Source organism: Protopterus annectens, chromosome 2.part0 (genome assembly GCF_019279795.1).
Source record: "Protopterus annectens isolate FY-2018-M chromosome 2.part0, PAN1.0, whole genome shotgun sequence".
In the NCBI taxonomy this organism is placed as follows: domain Eukaryota; kingdom Metazoa; phylum Chordata; order Ceratodontiformes; family Protopteridae; genus Protopterus; species Protopterus annectens.
The window spans coordinates 1,676,651,349-1,676,675,430 of record NC_056728.1 but is presented as its reverse complement, the minus strand read 5'-3'; the positions used below and the strand labels follow the sequence as shown (position 1 = coordinate 1,676,675,430).

Genomic DNA, 24,082 nt, shown 5'->3' with positions numbered 1-24,082 from the left:
TCTCATCATCACGAACATGGGAGCACAATGTTCAACACCGAAGTATACCCTCACTGGTGAGATCAGATCACAAACTAATCTTGCTGGAGGTCCTCATCCCACCCCCACCTGAAATAAAAAGACCACAGTAAAACTTCTCGAAGCCGACTTCACACTTCTAAAGACTAGTGTGGTCTCCTTTAAGGCCCCCGAGCCGGCGGAAAACAGTACTCAAGCCGCTGAATCACTTACAAATGCCTTCTACCAGCACCTGCAGCACTGCATGGATAAGGCAATCCCAAGCAAAACAAAGACTCTTTGTACCAAGGGCAAGCGTCCAGTCTGGTGGACCCCAGCCATAAACAAACTCTACAACAAAAGGAGGAAGCTACTACAAGATAGAGCAAAATCCTTAAAAGGTAAGACACCCTTGATCACTATAAGTAAAAAACTAAGAGCTCTCATAAAATCATCCAAAGCAAATTTTGAGAGAAAAATAGCTAAAGACTCAAAGGACAATCATAAGGCCTTCTTTAGCTATGTTAGAAACCTGGGAGGAAACTCCCAGATATGCTCAGAACTAGTTCAGAATGATGTGAAGATTACTGATCCTACAGACATTGCCAACATACTGGCTGACAGGTTCAGTGCAAACTTCTCCCCCCCCCCAAAAGGAGAGACATCTATACCAAATGGTTGCAGCCCCCCAAACATGTCAAACGCCCAAGTGAGAACTGCTCTCTCCAAAGTAAAAAACACAGCATCCATGGGACCTGATGGTGTCCCAGGCTGTGTGCTCCACGAACTCAACGAGGAATTAAACCCACAGCTAGGACAGCTGTTTAATCATAGTCTCACCTCTGGATACGTACCCAGGGAGTGGCACACTGCGACTGTGGTCCCACTTCACAAAGGCGGTGCCTCCACAGACCCTGGAAATTACTGGCCCATTAGCTTGACAAGCCTTATCTGCAAAGCTATGGAGAGGATCATAATGGACCTCATAAATAAAAACATAGGGAATTTGCAGACTTTGGATCCAACCCAGTTTGGCTTTGTCAAAGGCAGATCATGCCTTTTAAACTTGGTTGTCTTTTTCGAAACAGTCACCAAAGCCATTGATGAGGGAAAGGCAGTCCATACAGCCTACCTCGATCTGGCGAAGGCCTTCGATACAATACCCCACTCGGGTATCATTGAAAAACTCATCAGCTTAAATGTTAACCCATACATCACAAGATGGGTTGCAAACTGGCTGAGTGACAGAACCCACAGGGTCAGAGTTGCTGGCGCCATGTCAGACTCAAAGCCTGTCACAAGTGGTGTCCCACAGGGCTCAGTCCTGGGCCCACTCTTGTTTGGCATCTACTTTTCCAAGTACAAGCAAACACAGGAGGGTTATGGCTGAAAAAGTTTGCAGATGACTGCAAACTGGGCGCCGTAGTCGAAAACACATCTGACACAGATATCCTTCAGAAGGGTCTCACAGAAATGGATGACTGGTGCCAGAGCCATGGCCTAAAGTTAAATGCCAAAAAATGCATAGTCATACCCTTCGGGAAAAACAAGGTTACCCCTAGCTACCATATAGGTGGTAATCCTCTGAGCACAGAAGAAGTTATCAGGGACCTGGGGACCCAGGTTGACAGTAGCCTGTCATTCGACACCCATGTAGCTAAAGTAGTTAGGAAGACCTTCTACATTGCCCACCTCATCATGAAGGGATTCACATCTAGATCAAGGGAGGTCATAGTCTCCCTATACTCATCACTCATCAGACCAATGATTGAGTACAATGCCCCATTCGGAATGTATCTGACCCGACACTTGCAGCAGCTAGAGAGGCCACAAAAGTTCCTCACCAAAAGGATAAAGGGTCTCAAAAATCTGTCCTATGCTGCCCGACTGAAAGAACTCCAGCTCTATTCAGTCGCTTACCGCTTGCTCAGAGGTGACCTTTGCCTGACATACAAGGCCATGTCAAACCCAGAGTTGATGAATATGCTTCACCTCAAAAAATCTAGATCCGTCAGAGCCACAAGGGCGGGAGACTTAAACCTCGACACGGCTATTAATAGGATGTGCTGGAGGGATAGATTCATCACCCAAAGACTCCCTATGCTGTGGAACAATATCCCGGTATATGTGAGGCAGAGCACCTCGCTGGCCTTGTTCAAGAGAAATCTTGACCAATGGATGGGAGATCGCAGATATACTCCAGGGATTACCTCAGTGTCACTGCTAGACAGAGGCACAGCAAAATAATGGGTATATTTCCCCATACAAAAGGGGTGGCTTAAGCCACAAAACTATGGGCTAGGCTTATAAATGCCCTCGGGCAGATAGCCTAGTATGAACCTATGAACCTATGAACCTATATGGGCTCAGGGGAACATTAGGCATTAGGGAGAACAGATCATGCCTTAAGGGTAGTTATCAAGACGTGAGAAGGGAGTGAACACTAGTCACCATGCATACTATAAACACTGTGTCTTAAACACACTTAATTAAAAAAAATTACGAGGTCAATACTTGCATTGCAGTTGCTATGGAAGGCAACCAGAAGTAAGAATATGAAAATAATGGAAACACTGATCATACATCTTAACTTCAATTTCTCATTTCAATAAGTAATTTGACTTATCAGTCATAATCGCAGGAAAAATTGCTTTCTCATACATAGATTAGCCTATGTTTCCTTGATCTGCTGGTCATACCAGCTCTGCCTAGGCTGTCTTTTCTTTATTTTGTAAAGTGACTCCTTCTCATTTTTCCTTCTGAATTTTATATGCTCATAGTAAAAACAATAACAATTGTATCTCAACAGCAGAAGTAAAATAGTCACTTATTTTAGTCCAAATACAAATAGAAGAGCTTTTGGGAATAATCCCTTCTTCAGTGCATATAAAACACAGTTCAAATACAGAGTTTTTAAATACAGGACATGATCCCATTGGCCAATAAGAGCTCAGCTTGTTATACAGAGAACCTAAAGTTTAAAGAGACAACATTCAATTGCAACTTAAAAAACACAAGAGTTAGGCAGTCAATAGCAACATTCACTTCAATTTCATTTATTTTTGTTTTAATACACGTTTTAAACAAACTGAATCATTTAATCCAGGTGCACAGTCAGCCTGCAGTTTTAAAAAACACCTGTATTCAGTTAGTTCAGTGCCATTTAGTACATCATCACCTCTTATGTTAAAAAATATAATTTGTATTACTCTAAATTTAAATGCATGGTCTGTACCATTGTCATGAATATGCTTAGCCAAGGAATTAGTAAGTATATTCCTTCTAATTTCTCAAAGATGTTCAGAAAGTCTTTCCTTAAATTTTCTATTAGATTTACCTATATAGAAACTAGTGCATGTTGTGCAAATACCTAAATAAACCAGAGTTTCTGTGTTACAAATAGCAAAGCAATCAAATTCATAAATATGCTTTGTTTGTGGATGCTCAAAAGTAACAGAAGAATCAATGTGCTTACAAAAAAACACAATTAAAGCACGAAACAGTACCTTTTCTTTTAATTATAGTGGATTGTCCGTCCTTCTTTTCATGTATTTCCTTATAGCATATTCTCTGTTTCAGGTTAGGGCATTTCTTAAAAGTAAAACTGGGAGATGAAGCTATTATTTTACCCAGCTCTGGCATAGCAGTAAGCATGTCCCAATTTCTCCACATAATATCAGTAACACCAGTAGTATTAACACTATAATTCATGATGTATCTAACCTTAGTGTCGTTATGACTTTGGTTTGTATGTGGATGTTCTGACAAAAAATATGGTTTGGCTCTACCATCTCTCTCCTTAGTTACATAGTTAGATGCTTCATTCAAAAGACCTTCAGCAAAGCCTCTCATCTGAAATTCCTGTCTTAACATATCCAACTGCTGGTTACATGATATTACATCTGTAGTCAGTCTACTCACACTCGTATATTGGCCTTTAACTATCCCTTTAAAAACATGGCCAGGATGTATACTGCAACTATAGAGAAATCTACTAGCCTAACTTTCCTTCCCATAGATATTTGTTATTAGACCATCACATCAGATTTAGTGTGTTTTTAGACATAGCACATAAAAACACAGATGGGCTGATATCAACGAATATCTAATGTTTGACTGACAATGGATAGATTTTAAGTGCTGTATAATGTTTGCAACTGTAATTATGCTGGTATGGTTTGTGATGTATAATGTTTGCAACTAAAATTATATCAATATGGTTTGTTTTAATTTATATAAATGTATGATTGCCTATGTCATACATGATAATTTAATAAGGATGTTGTTTAAAAAAAATGTGTCCTGCAGTCTAACATGGGACTCAGAATTTAGTTACACCCTGTGTAAAAAGACAGGTTTGTAACCTACCACTTCCCAAACATCTGGAATAAATGTCCCCTTTCCATTAAGCAGTGTGACTCATAAACTTCCTTTAAATATAAATTATACAAGTGGATAGGTATCTACACATTGACTCTCAGACTGACTAGTATGACCATATTGTTGATGGGAGGTATGGCCCGAAGGAGGGTACATGCAAGGTGTGAATGGTCGTCGGAGTCAAAGGTCTTTGAATGTCTATGAATCTAAGAATCTATGAATAAATGTGATGAACAGTAAAGAACCAAAGACTGATCACTGCAGAAGACTTCCTGGGATTGATTGCTGGAAGACATATTTTGCTATCATGTGTGTTGTGATATTTCAGTGATGTAGCTGCTAAACCAGTTTAATGTATTGTTATTTAAATCAAGACTAGTTAATCTTGTAGAGAGTAGTTGATATCAGACAACATTAAAAGCCTTTGAGAAATCAAAAATGAGAGCAGCAACTAGTTCTCCTTGGTTTCATTGTTGATTTACTGCATTGAAGAAAATAAGAAGCATCATAAGATGACAGAGGATCAATAAATGACAGCTGGTCTATAGTTAGTTAATTGCATTGAGATGCTGCCTTTATGGAGAGGGATTATAAATGAATTTTCCTTATTATAGGTTTCTGGTTTTCTTACTGATCTGCTTATGCATATTCTAACTGGGTAAACAGCTGCTTGTACAACTCTATGTGGGTATTCTGTAGGTAAATTGTCTACTCCTATAGTGGTAGGCTGTATTTTTGTAGTAGCTTTCTAATATTGCCTTCTGCGCCTGTATGCAAGTTGAATAAGCCCTCTTTTTGTAATATAGATTAATTGTGGTTGGTAGATTTCACTGTAATTATTGAAGCTGCTGTTTATATAAAAGTGAATTAATTTTGCATGCAACATTGTAGTTTGAGTCACTTGATAGTGGATTTCATTAACATTGTTTTTCTTTTGCCATCAAGTTATTAAATCAGTTCCATAATTGCATATGATTTGTTTTGTACAAGGATTCTATTTTATTTATTTATTTATTTACATTTGTTAACCGGATAGTGTCCAACTGGGCAGGTATCCCATTTTCAGAGGAGACCCGAGGAGAAAAGCTCCAGTACAGTAACAATATAGTTAAGAAAACAAATAGTCATGAAACGAGTAATTAACGACAATGCAATTAATAAATCTGCTAAAGAAACAAAACATGTAGTATATCATAACACAGAGATACTGATAGCTGGAATAATCAAAAATCTATTAGAAAAGTAAACATATCCAATCAAAAATATGGGATATAAGCACTAGCTGCTTAGAGATGCTAAAGAGAGGTACACAAGAAGAGGTGCATGAGAAGAGAGTTTTGAGAAATTAGACAGGTAAAGTACAGGGACAGAGCCAGTTACTATTGAGATAGTTTTTTAGGCTTTTTTTAAATGAAGAATTGTTGGGATTGTTTTGGATGTGCTGATGAAGAGCATTTCAGTCCTTGGCTACTTTATTGGAATAGAGGGAGTCGCCATGATAATTGTAAGATTGGGTAACTTTTAGCATAAGTCTGTTGGAAGATCTAAGGGACCTGCAGTTAAAGTTAAGTTGGACCAGGCTTGAAAGTGCAGGGCAGATACTACAGTTGTATATGACTTTGTGGCAAAGGTAAGTTTGTTTAGTTTCAACAGGTTGGGAAGTTGCAGCCAGATAAGTTGCAGAAGAGTTGAGCAATGATGAGTATAGTGGGAATGGTTGGCTGCACACTTAGCTATTTTATTACAGCAGGACTCTAGTTTATTCAGGTCAGCTTTACATAGACTGGTGAAAATATGTGAGCAGTAGTGATGAAAAATTAAGTTTTTGTGTTTATGTATCAAAACATTTGTACTGTTACAGGATTAATGTTGCCTGGTCTTTTTTTCATTGTTCCTATGCATTGTTCCTTGATGTTGTCTTTTGTTTTGTACTTACTGCTAACCAAGCTACAGGGCTGTGTTTCCCTTCTTTAATATAATGAACCAAGGGTAGATAAGAAAGGTCTATGTTTTATATTCGAACGTCCAAAATGTCAAATACCATATGGTCGAGACCATATGGTCAACATTTGGAAGTTTGAATATATAATAAATAAAAAAAAAAAGAAAAACACACCTTAACAGTGCGAGCGGGGGGGAACCCCCCATACCCACTCTACTTAAATATACCAACTCTGAGACCGCACTTCAAAGCAGAAAAGGGAAATTCTCCCATTCTGCACCATACAGCACCATTAAAAGTCAGTCTTCAAACACTTGAAATGTTGAACATATGGCCTGACCATATAACGTTCGACATTTTAAGTGTTTGAATAATTGACATAGACCTGATAAGAATACTTAAGTAAGTGACAGTTTCATAGAGAGTATGACATTTTAGTAGAGTCCAATTACAAAACTTTAGTGATGTGTTAAATACAAGTTCTGCAAAGTTAGTCTTTAATGGACCATTACTTTATAGCATTAATTTATTTAGCTTTGTTTCAAATTGCAGCTGTGATCACTTACTGTTTCGGGAAGCACATCTACTTCTATAATACTGCTAGGATTGTTTGTCAATATCCACTGTAATATATATGTATATATATATATATATATATATATATATATATATGTATATATATATATATATATATATATATGTGTGTGTATATATATATATATATATATAGATTAGATATATATATATATATATATATATATATATATAGATATAGATATAGATATATATATATATATTCCCTCTATTTGTTTTTTTTCCAAGTCTTGTAATTTGAAGAATTAATTAGTTAAGGCCAAATAACTCTTTTTTAATATTTAGAGGATGCATTTGAGGGTAATAGTTTTTGGTTAGTGTATGTTAACGTACAACATGATGTTTTGCTTTATATTTTAGTTGGTCAAGATAGAATGTCTTATTTTCCATTAATGTTGTGTGATATGGGGTTTGGAGGTATGTATATAGTTATTATATTAAGCATTTTGTGTTTAGTTAAGTGAGATGTAGCAAGTACTATTTTTACATGTCAAATATGCAATCCAGTAGATGGGAGATGCAGTTTGCTTTCAGAATTGTGATTGTTCCTGCTTATCTTGTTATGCAGCCTATTCTCTTTATGTTGTGACCTGGGGATATACTTTCTTTTTCTTTTGCCTTTGATTTTAGCCAGATTTCAGTGATTGCAAATGTCAGATTATTTACGTTCAGCTATGTAGTTTGGTTATTTTATTTTGGAAGCTTTTGACATTAATGTGGTATATTTCAAACCATTTTGAATGAACTGATTTTTTTTTTTAATTATTATTATGAAATTTAGCCCAAGGTTTAATTCTAAGTCTCCATTAAGGAGAAATTACAACAGTAGGTATGATAAGTCACTAGATGGAAGTAACTAATTTATTGTAATAACTCTTTCTCTTTAAGAATCTCCTCTACATGTCCACTGTTCATCCCTGAGATACATGATGGGCCCCTTATTTAAATCTCAAAACTTAATTTTCTGAGTTCTGAGATTTCAAAAAAAAAAAGTCCAAAAATGTAAGAGAAATGTGAAGATCAAATATGGCTCTTCTCCTTTACACTTTATTTTACAGGAAGGAAAGTCCCCTGCACTCCCTCCCCCAACTCCAAAACACATATATACTGAATCTGAGACTTCCATACCTTGGCAAAAAGGGAATATTCTGGGAAATGGCAATCTCAGACTTAGTATATGTGAGTCCAGACTTTTGGCTATTCAGTCTGTATATCTTGGAATTTGGCAAAATGGAGTCCAAAATTTCATATGGTTATCTGCAACCTATCTTTGTTAATGTGATCGTATGTGTGTTTATGTCTTCTAACTGCAGTTCTCCAACATCATATATGTCTCAGCAATAGGTTATATTTTTATCCCTTTGTCATCAAGTGGCTGGGATGAGTGGTTCTTTGCATTAACACTGTGGCAGAATAAGTGAATGGAGTTGGTGATCCTCAGAACTCTAATTATGTTATATTTTCAGAATAAATATTATTAACTGCAGCTGCAGAAGAAGTACTCACAGTGTTTAAGGCTTGGAGCAAATGATTTCAAGTTTTGCTTTCATCAATATATTCTCCTCTTGTAATTAAATGAGTATTCATTCTCCACTGAATTATTTTTTTTTATTTTGTTGCTGTTTTGGTTGCAGTATCAAAGCAAAGCTGCTGGTGCCATTTCTGCTACGGTAATTGACAGGACCACCAGGACAGAGATGTCTGAAGCCTTGGATATGAGTGAGAGCATGGTATGTACAGTGAAATTATTACATTGTACCAGAAATAAGAAGTAGTGATATCTGGGTTAGCTTAAAAGGTTACTGTTAATGGTTAAAGACTGCTCACCTGAAGCTAAATCTCTGTTGTGGGAGACTGTCATAGCATCTTCATACCAGTCAAGGAAAATACTTTCTCACTCATGCCAAAAGATATTTGAGATGAGGTTCAATGTACATTTCTATACTGTTTGCTAATGAAAGTCAAGAATATCCTATGTTCATTTTTGCAAGGCTTGCTAAATGAAATGATAACAGGCCCCATTACTTTTCATGTATGGGTGTTTGAGATCATAATGCATTACTTATATTCCATTTACTTAGGTAGTTTTGAATATATTTATTTGCTTTTATGGAATGAAACCAAGTTACCTACAGATAGGCAGAACCCACAGTGTGAAAGTAGCTGACTCCAAGTCAGACTGCCGACCAGTCACGAGTGGAGTCCCACAGGGTTCGATCCTGGGTCCTCTCCTGTTTGGTATCTACTTCTCTGAAGTCCAGGCCAACATGAAGGGACTCTAGCTGACAAAGTTTGTAGATGATTGCAAGTGGGGAGCTATTATTAACTCCCTAAGTGATGTTGACATCCTACAGAAAGGCTTCACTGCTACCGACTGGTGTCAGAACCATGGCCTTAAGCTCAATGCCAAAAAATGTGTCATCATCCCCTTTGGGAAAAACCCGGTTCTCATGAATTACCTCATCGATGGTAGTCCACTGAACACAGAAGGCATTATAAGAGATCTGGGAACACAGGTTGACAGCAACCTCTATTTTGATCACCACATTGCCACTGTGGTAAGAAAATCCTTCTATGTGGCACATCTCATTTCGAAGGGTTTTACATCCAGGAAGAAAGACGTCCTTGTCTCCCTCTACTCTTCCCTCATTAGGCCAATCATTGAGTACAATTCCCATTTGGAATGTACCTCACTAAACACCTGCAACCACTGGAGAGGCCGCAAAAGTACCTCACAAAAAGGATCTTAGGCCTTAAACATTTGTCCTATATAGACAGACTAAAAAAAACTCCAATTATTCTCTGCCTCATATCGCCTACTTGGAGGCGATCTCTGCTTGACTTACAAAGCCATGTCTGACCCAGCTCTGTTAGAAATGCTACAGCTGAAGAAATCCCAATCCCTCCACACCACACGCTCCAGAGACCTAAACCTCATTACCACAATCAACAGAACATGCTGGAGGGACAGGTTCATAACCCAGAAACTGCCCATGCTATGGAATAGACTTCCCATACATGTCAAGTAGAGCATCTCACTGGCCCTCTTCAAGAAGAATCTTGATGAGTGGATGGGAAATTGAAAATTCACCCCAGTGGTTTTACTTGACAGAGGCACTGGGAACTAAGGTCGGGTAGCACAATGCCAGGATAATACTATGGGCTAGGCTTGTAAAAGCTGCAGGGCCATTAGCCTAGTTCACACCTATGTACTATGAGCCTATGAAAGTGGAAGCTTAAGGCATGCAAAGAAAATAATGAAGCCTCCTACAAGCCTCATTAGAAAACTAAGTAAGTGCTCAGTCAGTATAGAAATTATGTTAGAAGTGAAAAATATAGAAAATAAAAAAGGGACAGGGCAGTTCTATAATTGGATAAAGAACTATAAGCTAGTGATTTCAGGGACCCTAATTAATTACATGATACCTCTAGCATTGTGTAAAATGTGTGACAGGAACATCTTTTGTATGGCTGTAAAGCTTGTGCCAATAGGAATGTTGATAATTAGACAGACAACTCCGTTGCTTATCACAGCCTGCTCTTGAAAGCATCCCACTTTGTAGCAGAGTTGAGAAGAGGAAGAGAAAGTGTGTAGGCTCTAAGTTCTAAAAAGAGACAGATGTTCTCATAATGGGTGAGTTCTCAAGGGAGAATAATGTCTTCATTAAGTGTGAGCACTGCAAACTATCTGAAATCTGCTTGTTAGTATATGGGTAATAGTAGTAGTAATAATTAAGCAATAACTGATGATGTTAGTGTGGTATATGTGGTTTAATCATGAGGGTGAAGCCCAAGTGATTAAATAAAACCAACCAAGAGTAAATCTTCATTATACAACAACCCTCCATTAATATTCAAAAATGTGCATGCTGATTGGTCAGCATGCACGTTGTAAATCAGAGTTATAGTAATGGAAAAAGGTCCGGTCGCCCAGACTTTTTCCATTACTATAACTCTTTTTTTACAGCAATGGAGAATGCAAGATCTCTGTTGCTTCACACTGTCTCGGTATGTTAAATGAGTTTAACATAGGGAGACAGCTTTAAAAAAAGCAACGGAGATTCTCCGTTGTTTTTTTTAAAGCTGTCTCGCTATGTTAAACTCCTTTAACGTAGTGAGACAGTTTGTAAAAAGTAACGGAGATCTTGCTTTCTCCGTTGCTTTTTTCAAAACTGTCTCGCTATGCTAAATGAGTTTAACATAGCAAGACAGCTTTAAAAAAAGCAAAGGAGATTCTCCGTTGCTTTTTTTAAAGCTGGCTCGCTATGTTAAACCCATTTAACATAGCGAAACAGTTTGTAAAAAGCAACGGAGATCTTGCTTTCTCCGTTGCTTTTGCCCACAGCTCTGATGTACTGCATAGGCATACGCATGCGCAGTACATCAGAACTGCCGCAGAATACCAGACAGCTGCGGAAGGACAGCAAGGAGGCATTATACAATGCCATTATTTAAGAAAAGTAATTATTTTTTTTCTTAAATAATGTCATTGTATAATAGCAATAACCCACGCCTGGGTTTGGGTTGTGCTGGATTTACCCACGGTTGGCTTTGTTTGGCCACTCGGGCTTCCCCCTCGTGACCAAACAACACCAACCGTGGGTACATCCAGCATTACCCACACCCAGGCATGGGTTATTGCTATAATATACCTCACCACGGAGTCAATTATTGGTATTGTACAACAACATTATTTAAGAAAAAAATTATTACTTACTTTTCTTAAATAATGTCTTAGTATATAACAGAGCCATGGTGCACTTCTACTTTTGCATTGGTATCCTAGGGTGTTGCTGATGTACTGCACATGTGGGGGATAAGCATTTCCACACTTTCCAGTACACCAGTGCTATGTAAAGGAAGCAACGGAGAGCGGAATATCTCTGTTTCTATTTTTTTTTTTTTTAACTAAAAAAAAAAAAATAAAAGAAATCAGGATGCTTTTAAAGTACAGGAGAGATGAGACAGAGAATAACAGGAGAGATGAGACAGAAAATAAAAGGATAATCAGGTACTTTTCTTTAATTTTGTATATCGTACCTAATTATCCTTTTATTTTTCTGTGTGCCATCTATCTCATTCATTTAGGACTCCAATTTTGTGAGGTTATTATAAAAATGAAATAAAATAATTTTTTTATTGCATATATTAATGGAAAAAGTCCAGGCAACCAGACCTTTTTTCATTGGTATAAACTTGGATTTACAACGGGCACTCTGGTTGGGCTGACCAATCAGATTGCTTGTTTTGGAATATTAATGGCCAGTAATTGTATAATAACAATTAGATAATAATAACACATTAGTAATATCTTTAGCTCTAAAAAGTGTAAAAAGATCATTGTTCTATCATATGTATAATGTATTTAGTTAAAATAACTTATTCATGTTTATAACTCAGGTTTGAATCATTGTGCAGATTTTGATTACATGACAAATATACAGAGCTAAGTATATCTTTTTGGTTTTAGAGTTTGTACTGCTAATTGTTGCTTATAGTTTTTCAGATCTCTGCTGAAAGTGTTTCCCCACCTCCCCCTATTTTCTGCTGTGTCTTCAGTTGGTATAACTGTTTTTGACAGCTTGTGTGTTATCTAACTCAAGGATCACTTGCATAAAATTAGATATGTTAGTAACAGCCTACATTTCATTGCTGGAATCTGTGTTCTGAGAGACTGCTTTTCAATCTGTCTGGAATTATGCAGAGCTAAGTATATATTTTTTGGTTTTACAGCTTGTACTGTTAACTGTTGCTTATAGTTTTTCAGATCTCTGCTGAAAGTGTTTTGTCCCACCCACCCTTCCTATTTCTGGCTTGTAGTTTAAATTTGGTGGCTTTTGCAGTTGTCCGCCCCACTGTAGATTTGATCTGGGACATTCCCCCAGTCCCATCTCTTTACCACATTCTACCTAATAAATTCCTTCTGCACTTGCTTTTAGTCCATTTTAATTTAATTGCAATTTTTAAACTGTGTTTGGTCTAATATTTCTACATACTCAAGTGTGCTAGCTTGCACTGCATGTGAATTGTTTTTACTGCTGTTTTGGTTACTTTTCTGTAAAAAAAAATACTGTAAGCCTGTTTCCTACCTTTCCTGTAAATAGTGTAGTCCAGATACAGATTTGCTTTATCCAGGACTGTGTGTAAGCTTCTGAGCCCCCCAAGCCTTTCTATGTTGGAGGGAAGCCTTCTGGCTTATCAGTGGGAGTGGTAAGCACTAGGTAACCTGTCTACCACATAAGGAGTGGTTCTGGCCCAGAAATTGTAGTCATTGGCCATTTGGCAATCTTTTCCATCTCTCTCAACTTTCTGATTTGAAAGCCTGCATTTGCACTTGTTTCCGTCTTGTAACTCATCTAGTGCAGATACAGATTCTTAGTTTTAGCACTTAAATTTGCTTATTTGTGCTCAACACTTGTTCAGAACTTGTAAGCACTAAATAAGCTACTAATTACTATAGCACTCAACCTTCCACATTACCTAGAGGAAAACAGTTTTTGTACTTACTTTTCTCACTTGCTTAGAGAAAAACAGCTCTTGTACTCACTTTCCTCACTTATCTAGAAGAAAATAATTTTTTATTCAGGCATGTCCAAGGGTCAGCTCCCAGTGTTCTCTCCTGTCTATCTGATGAATCTCAAGTACACAGACAACCCTCTCCTCCTACCACCCAACACTACAACCTGTGAGAGATGCACTTATCTAGCCAAACTGGAGGTAAAGCTCTCTCCAACCAAGACTGAAATTGACAGTCAAGAGGAGAAGGTCAACATTTGCACCACACCACACTCATCACATAGTCTCACTAAATCTACACCACCAAAATCCACACATAGTAACACAAAAACATTTGTGGAGGCTCTCAATAATAATCTGTCTAAGCAACAGAGACCTCCAAAGCAGAAACGCAAGCAACCTCTATCCCCCAACACAACCCAAATGATACATAGCCCACAGACTCAGTGTGCCACTCAACCACAGCCAATAAGGCAAAACACCATACCCAACATGCTAGTCATAGGTGACTCTATAGTAAAACACACTGATGTCCCACTCACCAGGCTAAACAAGGACATGAAAAGAGACATAGAAGAGCTCTCTGATCTTATAGCCCAGGCAGGTATGACCCTAGCCCTGAGTAGCATTCTGCCATTGCCCAGAATGATACCGCAGTACAAGGACAAAATGATTGACTTCAACAATTGCCTAAGCTTCTGTTGTCATTCTAAGGGGATCCAGTATCTGCTTGTGATGACATGGTCGACAGACCACGATGCTTTGCCAGAGATGGCCTGCACCTGTCATCCCTGGGATTCTGGATACTGGTTAAGGCTCTTGCCGCTCCTATAGTGCCTTTTTTAGGCAAGGTTCAAATGACAAATTCACCACCGTAATAGGAACATGTAAGCAAAAACTGAGGGTAATGCTACTCAATGCTAGAAGTCTAAATCTCAAAATGCACTCACTAGAGGCACTCCTTAAAATGGAGAACATCTATATCTGTGCAGTGACTGAAACCTGGTTCAAGGCTCCAAAGAGCACCCCTGCACTACCAGGCTATAACTCATGCCACACTTTTCGGCCATGTAACCTGGACCAAAATACCAAAGGCGGAGGTGTGTCCATATTCATTAAGGATATCCACACCTCCAGGCTAGTTGCTCAGTATAATACATCCGAGGTTATCCAAGTGCAACTAACTCTGGGCAAAACTGCAATCCAAACTGTAGCTTGCTACAGATCCCCCACCATGCCCCATGATTCCCACTCCTCTTTTCTTGATGTACTGGAAAATATTTGGGTTCAACCAAACACCCTAATAATGGGCAACTTCAACTACCCCACCATTAACTGGGAAAACTACTCGTGTACCAACTCCTTAGCTCAACACTTTCTGGAATTCATAAACTCCAATGCCCTGGATCAGCTTATCCACACCCCCACCAGGGGCAACAATATCCTAGACCTAGTCATTACCAACATGAGTGACCGGTGTTCCACACCTGAAGTCAACTCCTCGTTGGTCCGATCCGACCATAAGCTAATCACCCTTGATATCCACATCCCACCCCCACCCCCCATTAAGGAAACCACAGTAAAAAATTTCTCCAAAGCCAACTTCATGCTTCGTAAAACAGAAATGGTGAACTTCATGACACCCATGCAGATGGACAATACAGTTACAACTGCTGAATCCTACACAAATGCACTCTATAAGCACGTACACGAGTCCATGGATCGTGCTATCCCAAACAGAACCAAGACATTATCCTCCAAAAAAAAGGAAGCCAATCTGGTGGTCCCCTACTAAACAAACTGTACAACAGAAGGAAGAAACTGTTGCAAAAGAGAGTAAAACCTCATGAGTGGAGGAGCTCCCTGGTCAGCCTCAGTAAGAAGTTGAGATCCCTTATAAGATCCTCCAAAGCTAGCTATGAAAACAAAATCACCACTAATTCTAAGGACAACCACAAAGCATTCTATAGCTATGTCAAGAATCTTGATGGCAACACCCAGATCTGCTCTGAGTTACAGCACAACGGCATGAAAATTACAGAACCAACTGATATTGCCAACATCCTGGCAGATAGGTTCAGTGCTAACTTTAGCCCCCCTCACCCCCTAAAGGGCCCATATCTATACAGGAAGAATGCAGAGTCCCTGTAATCACAACTACACAGGTAAAAGCTGCACTCTCTAAAGCCAAAAACACAGCATCCATGGAACCGCACAACATAGGTTCATAGGTAGGTACTAGGCTATCGGCCCTAGGGCCCATACACGCCTAGCCAAAAAATGTACCCTGGCTTTCGCCACCCAAGAAAATTATTTTCCTGTGCCCCTGTTGAGCAGAGCCACAGAAGTGATCCCCAGGGTGAATTTCCCATTTCCCATCCAATCATCAAGATTTTTCTTGAAGAGTGCTAATGAGGAGCTCTGTTTGACATAGATAGGTAGTCTGTTCCAGAGTATGGGAAGTCTCTGGGACAGGAATCTATCCCTCCAGCATGTCCTGTTTATTGTGGTGACAAGGTTTAGGTCCCTAGCTCAGCAGGATTGGAATTTCTTTAGGTGTGGCATGTCCAACAGCTCTGGGTTTGACATAGCTTTATATGTTAGGCAGAGATCACCTCGGAGTAGGCAATATGCTACGGAGTAAAGATGGAGTTTTTTGAGACAGTCAGTGTAGGGCATTTGTTTGAGGCCAGTAATTCTCTTTGTGAGGTACTTCTGTGGCCTTTCCAGCTGCTGCAGATGTCTTGTGAGGTACATTCCAAAAGGGGCGTTGTACTCTATAATGGGTCTAATGAGTGTCGAGTAGAGGGGAACAATGACCTCTTTTTTCCTGGATAAGAACCCTTTTATGATGAGGTGTGCCACACAGAAGGACTTCCTGACTACTGTGGCGATGTGACTATCAAAGGAGAGACTACTGTCCACCTGGGTCCCAAGGTCTCTTATCACACATTTGATAGTATGGTAGTTCATGGGTATAGAGTTTTTACCAAAGGGGATGACACTGCACTTTTTGGCACTGAGCTTGAGGCCATGGCTCTGACACCAGGTGTCTGTCTCAACGAGGCCTTCAGTACATACTAGTTTTTAACTTCAGAAAAAAAGATTTCACCAACAAAAATTTTTTTCTCAAAGAAAAAACAAACAAAAAAAAAAAAACAAAAACAAAAAAAAACATTCTCACTGCCATGAGGATTCCCTTTTTCCAGAGCACATCCTCTACAGGCACAAGGGATTTTTATGCTTCTCACACAGTTTACAACACAAATTAGGTGGAGCTCATTACCTAGGTTAGTTTACATTTCATTCGGAAAATCTGCATTACCTCATTGAAGTGGGGCTGAAAAACCTAGTCAGTATATTTGCTTTTAGGTAGCTTAGGAAGGAGGTTTTGAAGAATAACACTGTCAAATTTAGCAAACCAAAACTTGCCATAAATGTGTCTAAGAATGAAAGGTGGTTAATAATGTAAACCATATTCTTTGTCTGTTCATATGCCTCTTGTAACAAAGTTATAAACACAGCCTTATTCAGTTGATAATCTCCTGTATTTGGGGCTAATAGTTTCTACCCCAAGTCAGTAATAAATTGCATCTAGTAAGACTGCGGTGGTGGTGCTGCGGTAGCGTTGTCGCCTCACAGTTAGACGTTGCCCATTCGATTCTCATTTAGAGCGTCTTCTGTGTGGTGACATGCGTGAATGGGTGTTCCTTCATTGAATGTTGTGCATTAGGCCCGGCAAGCCAGCATGTAAAACTCTACTGCCAATCATTAGCGGACTGGAGTTCCGCTGTGGTGACCCCTAACTGGGAAAAGCTGAAAGACACAAACAAACAAACAAGCAGCTTTTCAGACTGTTTGCAATACTCATACCCAGAGCCAGAACAGGTTCCAATGGGGCCCTAGGCAAGGTAGTAGACTAGGCCCTTCACCTACAGCCATACCAGTATCCCATTGCTTGGCTGTCTTCCCCTCAATCACCATAAAACCCTGCTCAAATCTGTCAATATACATACTATTTTTTATAATGATTACAGAGATTTGATTTTTAAAATTTGCACAGAAAAAACAATTGACAGACATTTGTTAAACAAAACAAAAGTCTCATCCTGAAAAAAAAGACAGCATGAACAGCAGCAAGCATCTTTCATTGAAACTCCCATTTATTGAAAAGGCATCTGACAATCCGTAAACTACAAGGCAGGTGCTAGGACTCATAGTCAAACCACTTACAATGAAGCACTGATTAATTTCTATGTGAAGGGTACAGGAATTTAAAGGAAAATATGCGACACATTTGCTAACAGCTTGGGACAGCCCACTGGATAAAGAAGCATCTCATAGCTTACTCACCTGCACTAAGTAACATACAGACTGTTGCAACCCAGTACAGTACATTTTATACTCATGTGCCTGGAAAAAATAAGGTTAACTAAAAATGTATTCACAGTTAAAATACTAACATGAAACTCACACTTCATGCTGTCCCATTTATCCATAGCCAAATAATTAACACACTATCAACAGTCAACAAACAGAGAATTCTAGGATTGTACCCAAAGACCATAGCTGACATGTTAATATTCCTCTTCAGTAGAATTATTTTCTTCCTTTACACCATAATTACTGTGTGTGTTGCAGGAACCAAGTATTTACAACTGTACATGATTGTACACCTCAGACATCTGCTTGTAAACAAATGAATAAATAACTGAAACCCTGAAAGTTTGACTGCAGGAAGCAACTTGTTAAAAGCTCAGATTCTTAAGTATCAGACAACTCTTATTAGCTTGTATTGCATTTTCTGAACAACAGCTATGAATCTCTAGTGACTAGCATTACTGAGTTACTGTTATCCTCAGGTATTTATCAGGGAATGAAGATGTTAAGGAAGTTGTGGCAATAAGCACAGTAGATGAAGGCTCTCAGCTCTTAATGAGTAGTAGTGAAGGGAACTGGGTTTGATCCTCTGCATCTTCATTTGCCTACTATGTAGCTATGAGCAAGTCACTTAACCAGACAGTTCTCATTAGATTGGGCTTGTTGAACAAAAAAAGAAAGTATATTTTCTAGGCAAGAATAATAGCTACTATAAGGACTAGTATTACTGACTAATTGTAATCCCCAGTGATTTACCTGTGTTTTCTGTAATCCTCCTGGAGGACATGTCAGGATCATCATGGGCATACTAAGGTTAAGAGACACACATTCTGGGTCTCATCTTCTGCTCAATGCAAAATAAGAGGGGGATCTCCCTTGCAGAAACATTTCTGTGTTTGTCTCTCCTATCTGTGGAACAGCAACAACGAAAAAAAATACTGTGCATCCAGTCTGTGCATCCACCATCTCTCGACAGGCAGCAATCTCTACAAAGTCTCACTCCCTACATATTCTTTCTCCCAGAGCCATGGCTAAACAAAGCTTCCTGTGCATCCTGGTGGGCAAAAATTCTCTCTTTCTCCGCAATGCAGATGTGTTTTACACACTGATGAGAAAACACACATTTCCCATATGAATGTGTTTTACTCTAAACTGACAAGTGACCCAAACTCACTTTCTCCTGACCTTAATGCTGAAGTGAATCTGTGCTTCTTTATTCAAATGTGCAGATGATGATGTTGTTGAATGGGGCTGAATGGGATCATAAGAGCAATTTTCTTTTTTTAAGTTAGGCTGCCCCAACACCCCACCACCACCAGCACCGGGCACTGGCTGGCACTGTTGTTGTTTTTGTTGTTGAAGGGATCTCTGTAATAGCAGAGTGTTTTTTTTTCATACAAAGAACGTAGCTCAGCACACTATAGGAATTGTTAATATTTTAATAGATAACATCAAAAGCAAATGCATTCTGACCTATAACATCATCATACATATTTTCAAAAGTGTTTGATTTTGATGCTATCTCTTAAAGTATTACTGATTCAGGCATACATTCAAAAGCATTTGCTTTTGATGCTATCTATTAAAATATTAGTGATTTCTATTGTATATTGAGCTATGTTCTTTCTACAATTTGGATTTGTTTGCTTAATTCAGTACTAAATCTGATTATCCTTCCATTTTTGGTTTATTTTTTAAGGTCAGACTGGGAACCCTGCCAGCACCAAGCCCTAGGCATCTGCCTAGGTTGCCTTGTGCTGGATCCACTCTCCCATCAGACCTCACACAATGGGAACTTCTGTTTTCTTTCAGAACTGAGATCCTATACACTTTCTCTGCCTCGTCTTAATTCTGCTTCTAAGAGGAGATGTCTCCAAGACTTCCTTCATCCTCCTGTGTAGCACCCTGGAAACTCCTCTCCATAACATCGTTTAGACCAGTGGTCAAGAATCCGTTTTTTCCGAGAAAAGAAACTGAGACCATGATGCATACTTTAGAAGCAGTTGCTCATCGTTAGTTGCTACAGAGAGTTCTTCCTCTCTCATTTGACTGCTGCTCTGTATTTCTTTTCTATAACACATCCCTTGGTAAAACCAACAGCAGAAACTATATAATAAAGTACAACGCAAAGCTCAGCCAGTGTTCCTTCAGCTTCCATTTTATTAGCAAGTGCTTTTGTCCTCACATTACTCTGGACTTCTTCAGACTAATAAAGACTTTGCACAACCATATAGTTTATATAAGAAGAATACAATTACATCGCACAATCACCAGTCAAGATAAAACCTTATGTCTTGTTACATCATTAATAAAAATGGTAAACTACAAAATTGCCGTATTCAATGTAAAAATACTAAAATATGTGTCCAGGTTTCAAACTTTGTATTCTTCAGATGTTTATCATTAGATCACTGTTACAGTCTCCTAAGCCATAGAGGATTGGGTGTCTTCTGTGTGCCTGTACATCACAAAAGGCATAAGGGCATGCTGGTGTAAAAGCAGATGCATTGGCACCAAAATTCAGAACTGTATTGACATTGGAAAAGCCAGTCAGACTGAGTCTTCTCTGCATCTTCAGTGGTTCATTGACTGGTTAGCTTGAGATAGTAGGCAAATAAGTACCCCAATGGGGACATTGTTTTTTGTTTATGTCTAAAAGAAAGGGAAAGAGGAAGTGTTGTGCAGATTCCATATAGTGACTCCCATCGGCTTGTCTTTTCTACTTAGAAGAGAAACACAACATTCAGTAATGCTCAAATGTTTATAATTTACCTCTGGGAAATCAGATTAGCTCCCTTATACTTTATACTGAAAACCTGCAATGTAAGCCCACACATAACTGTCTGTGCATCCTAGTGTTGGTATCGTGGAAGCCTTCCTTCTGGTTGTCACGAAAAGGAAAACCATGAGAGAGGTTTTTGTTATGCCTACTGCAGTACCCTCTTTTCCCAGACTTTCAACAGATAACTTTGCTGTGGCCTTATTGAGATTGATCATCTGCTTCTTCTGTCCCCTCTGGTGCTGCACTTCAGGATGCCAGGAAAGGTTGGGAGTTTAGCATATGCTCCAGGATCAAACACCTGGAACAGAGAAGGGAAAACTGCACTTGGTCATTTCGGAAGAGGCTGATGATGTCCAACAAATTAGGGAAGATGTACCTGACACTTGGGAAGAGGTCAGGAGTGTACACAGAGTTTCAATTTAGAATCCCCAAAGAAAAAGACTCAGAAGATTAAACACGTTTCTATTCCCACTACTCCTTCTTCTAACGAATCAAGAGAAAAATGGTTTTCCTTTGCCAGATGATTTATTTAAGGCCTCTCAGTCACTTCAGGCTGTTTTTCCAGCTTTGTCACATTTAAAAAGGAAACGCTGTCCCTTACCTTTGGACTCTGATTCTGATATTGGAGAAGTTGGAATAGATTATGATTCATAGGTGTTTTCACCTGAAAACTTGGAATCAAAATTTTTATAAAACATTTTTTTCAGGTTTTCAGATTTCTCTTTGCCAGAAATGTTTTTCTCTGACATATAGGTAAGATTAAAAACTTATTGCAATGGGAAAAAAAATATCTGACACACAAAAGAGGTATTACGACCTTTTACAGATAGAAACACAAAAATATCTGCTTATTTTTTCTGTCAGTGGGGCATTAGAGGATGCATTTATTGTGTCCAGTCGAGACAGCCAAGTTTCTCCTCCTAGGAAATCAGATAAATGTTTCAAGGTATCTCTGTCTCATAAGTACCTTTTCCATAACCCTAGAGATTACTTCCTTGATAATAAAACTCTGATTCTGAGCATCTTACTGCATCCAATCCTATACCCTCAGAAAAAGATGGCAGAGCCTTTGACAGAAAGAGAAAAAAAAAGGTGTACACATCTTCAGACCTACTTTTTAGAATATTAGTTGTTAAGCTTATAACTTCAAATATCTTTTGGCATCATTTGCTAATGCAAATAAAGTTAATGAAGAATTGCCTGCTTCAGAGATTAAGTCCTCATTACTTTCTACTTTGTTCAGTAACACGGGTCACCAAAAATTCTTTGGGATGTGCTTACTATACTGTAGATGCATTATCTAGAATTGCAATAGCTGGATCAGTAATGCACAAATAAGCATGGAAAAGATTCTGAGAGTTTGCAGAAGATGTCAAATCTGAAATTCTTAATGCTCCCTGTGATGGCACTTCATCTGCTGATGTTCTAAAGAGATTTGATGAAAGGGGTAAAGCATTTTTTTACTCACATATACCTAAACACAGCAGAATTTAACTTCCCAGCCCTAGGTCATTTTACAGGAAACCATTTAAACAATTTCAATAAAAGTCAGGAAAGCAACAATTTAAAAAGCAATCTCTAAGAAAAAAGAGGAGAATTTCAACCCCAATATCCATCCAAGAAGAATGACAGGCTGTGCTCCTTTTCCCTCCCCATCCCCTTCCCACCGTGGAAACTATCTAAATCTTTTAAGAAATCCTTCTCTGCATCGCCCTCTGTGGTTACAGGTTACAGTAGAGTTGTTGGTAATAGGAATCATTCAAAACAATTACAGGTGGCAATGGGAATCCTTCCCTCCAAACCTAGAAATTCCACTCTTTTCTCAAAATCAAACCCACATCTCCCACCCCTACCTCTGTCATTGTTCATATGATTTCCCAGGGTGTAATAGAACTTGTACCAGAGGATCAAAAAAAGAAAATAATTATTTCAAAGAATATTTCTTTTGCTGTATAGGGAGAGAACCTAAAGACATGTGTTGGCCCTGTTCTTCTTAAACCTCCATATCAGGGTTCCAATCCCCCCCCCCCTCCCGCCGTATCCTCCTCTAAGTTTCTTGTCAGCTATAAACTTAAAGGATGGATATCACTGTATATTCATTCACAGAAACTTCAGATTCTTTTTAAGATTTTCCTTTTACGGTTCACATTTTCATTTCTTTTCTTTACCCTTTAGGTATTCACATAGTGTCTAGCACCAGTGTTTGCATTTTGCAGGTTACACGCCATTCACGATTTTTCCAACATGAATGATTTTGCAGACTCTGTTCAAAACTGTCAAGAATCTCTCCTGTTTGTCAGAAATCTGTTTCAAAAACTATGGTTTCTCCTTAGTCTGGAAACGACCTCTTAGTCCTTCCTACAAAGTCACTTTTCTTGAATACCTACACGTCACTTCTGAAATAAAGGTATTCCTCCCCTCAGGAAAAAAATAACCTTTTAACAAGAACATTTTTTTCAGTCTTTTAAGCAGCCTCTAACTATTATAAGTGAATTCCTCAGGATTTTGGGGTGCATGACTTCCATAATTCTCATGATTCCTGTAGCCAGACTAAAATGAAAACAATTAAATGGTTTCTTAAATCTCTCTGGACTCAAAACCAGCACTCCTGTCATTTGGGATCCCTGTGCTGAATTTTATCAAGAAGTAACTTTATTGGTGGCTACACCAACTGCTTCAGAATCCAAGTCTTCCAATTCCCCCCTCAGCCCCTTCCCATTCTGTGTAACCACAGATGCTTTGGACTTTGCCTTGAATGCTATATCCAAGAGATTCATTTTTCAGGATCTTTGGGAAAGGAGCACCAAAGAAACAATGGCAATGGTAAATACAGTGAAAGCATGAATCACTGTTTGACTGCAGGCCCTCTTTTAGTAATCACAGACCACATCACTGTCTTGTGGTACATAAACAAGCAAGAGGGAACCAGATCATCCCTACCCACCATGCAGACTAGCCATGATAACCTGAGAACTAGCAGTTCAGCATAATCTATCCCTACAGGCTACTTTGGCAGACATGCTGAACTGGCCCAGGACAGACCTGCATGAATGGATGTTACACACAGGAGTCCTCCAGGATATAATCCTCTTGTGGGGAATGTCCCAAGTGGATCTGTTTGCCTCCATTTACAACAGGCAATTGAAAAAATTCTGCTCCAAGACTCCTTGTAAAAAAGGCCTAGAAGACAGATGCCTTTTCATTCTAATGGACAGGAATTCAACCGTATCTTATCTTTCATAAGATTTGGGCATCCTTAAAAACCAAACCTTCCTTAATGCCTAAAGTAGCATCAGAATTCACCTAAAAATCTATCTGTTCATCTCTCTGTATTCTTTTCTAAACCAAAAAGCAAGCAAGAGAGAATCTTACATACTTTGGATGTCCACAGACAAATCAGGCCCTATATTGACAAGATAAAGGATTTTAGAACTTCTAATCAACTCTTCATTTACTATGAAGGTAAGAAAAAGGGACAACTAGTGTCAAAA

At 38.7% G+C, this 24,082-nt stretch overlaps 1 protein-coding gene across 1 annotated transcript in view; it reads left to right on the top strand.

Moving 5' to 3' along the window:
• The window catches only part of FHAD1 (forkhead associated phosphopeptide binding domain 1), a gene marked incomplete at its 5' end in the record, with an annotated part of 2,130,934 nt that overhangs the window by 1,725,000 nt on the left and 381,852 nt on the right, over positions 1-24,082 (top strand). Inside the window, one exon of the mRNA XM_044060429.1 lies at positions 8,548-8,643. Coding sequence (XP_043916364.1) covers positions 8,548-8,643 — 96 coding nt within the window. The remainder of the gene's footprint in view (positions 1-8,547; positions 8,644-24,082) is intronic.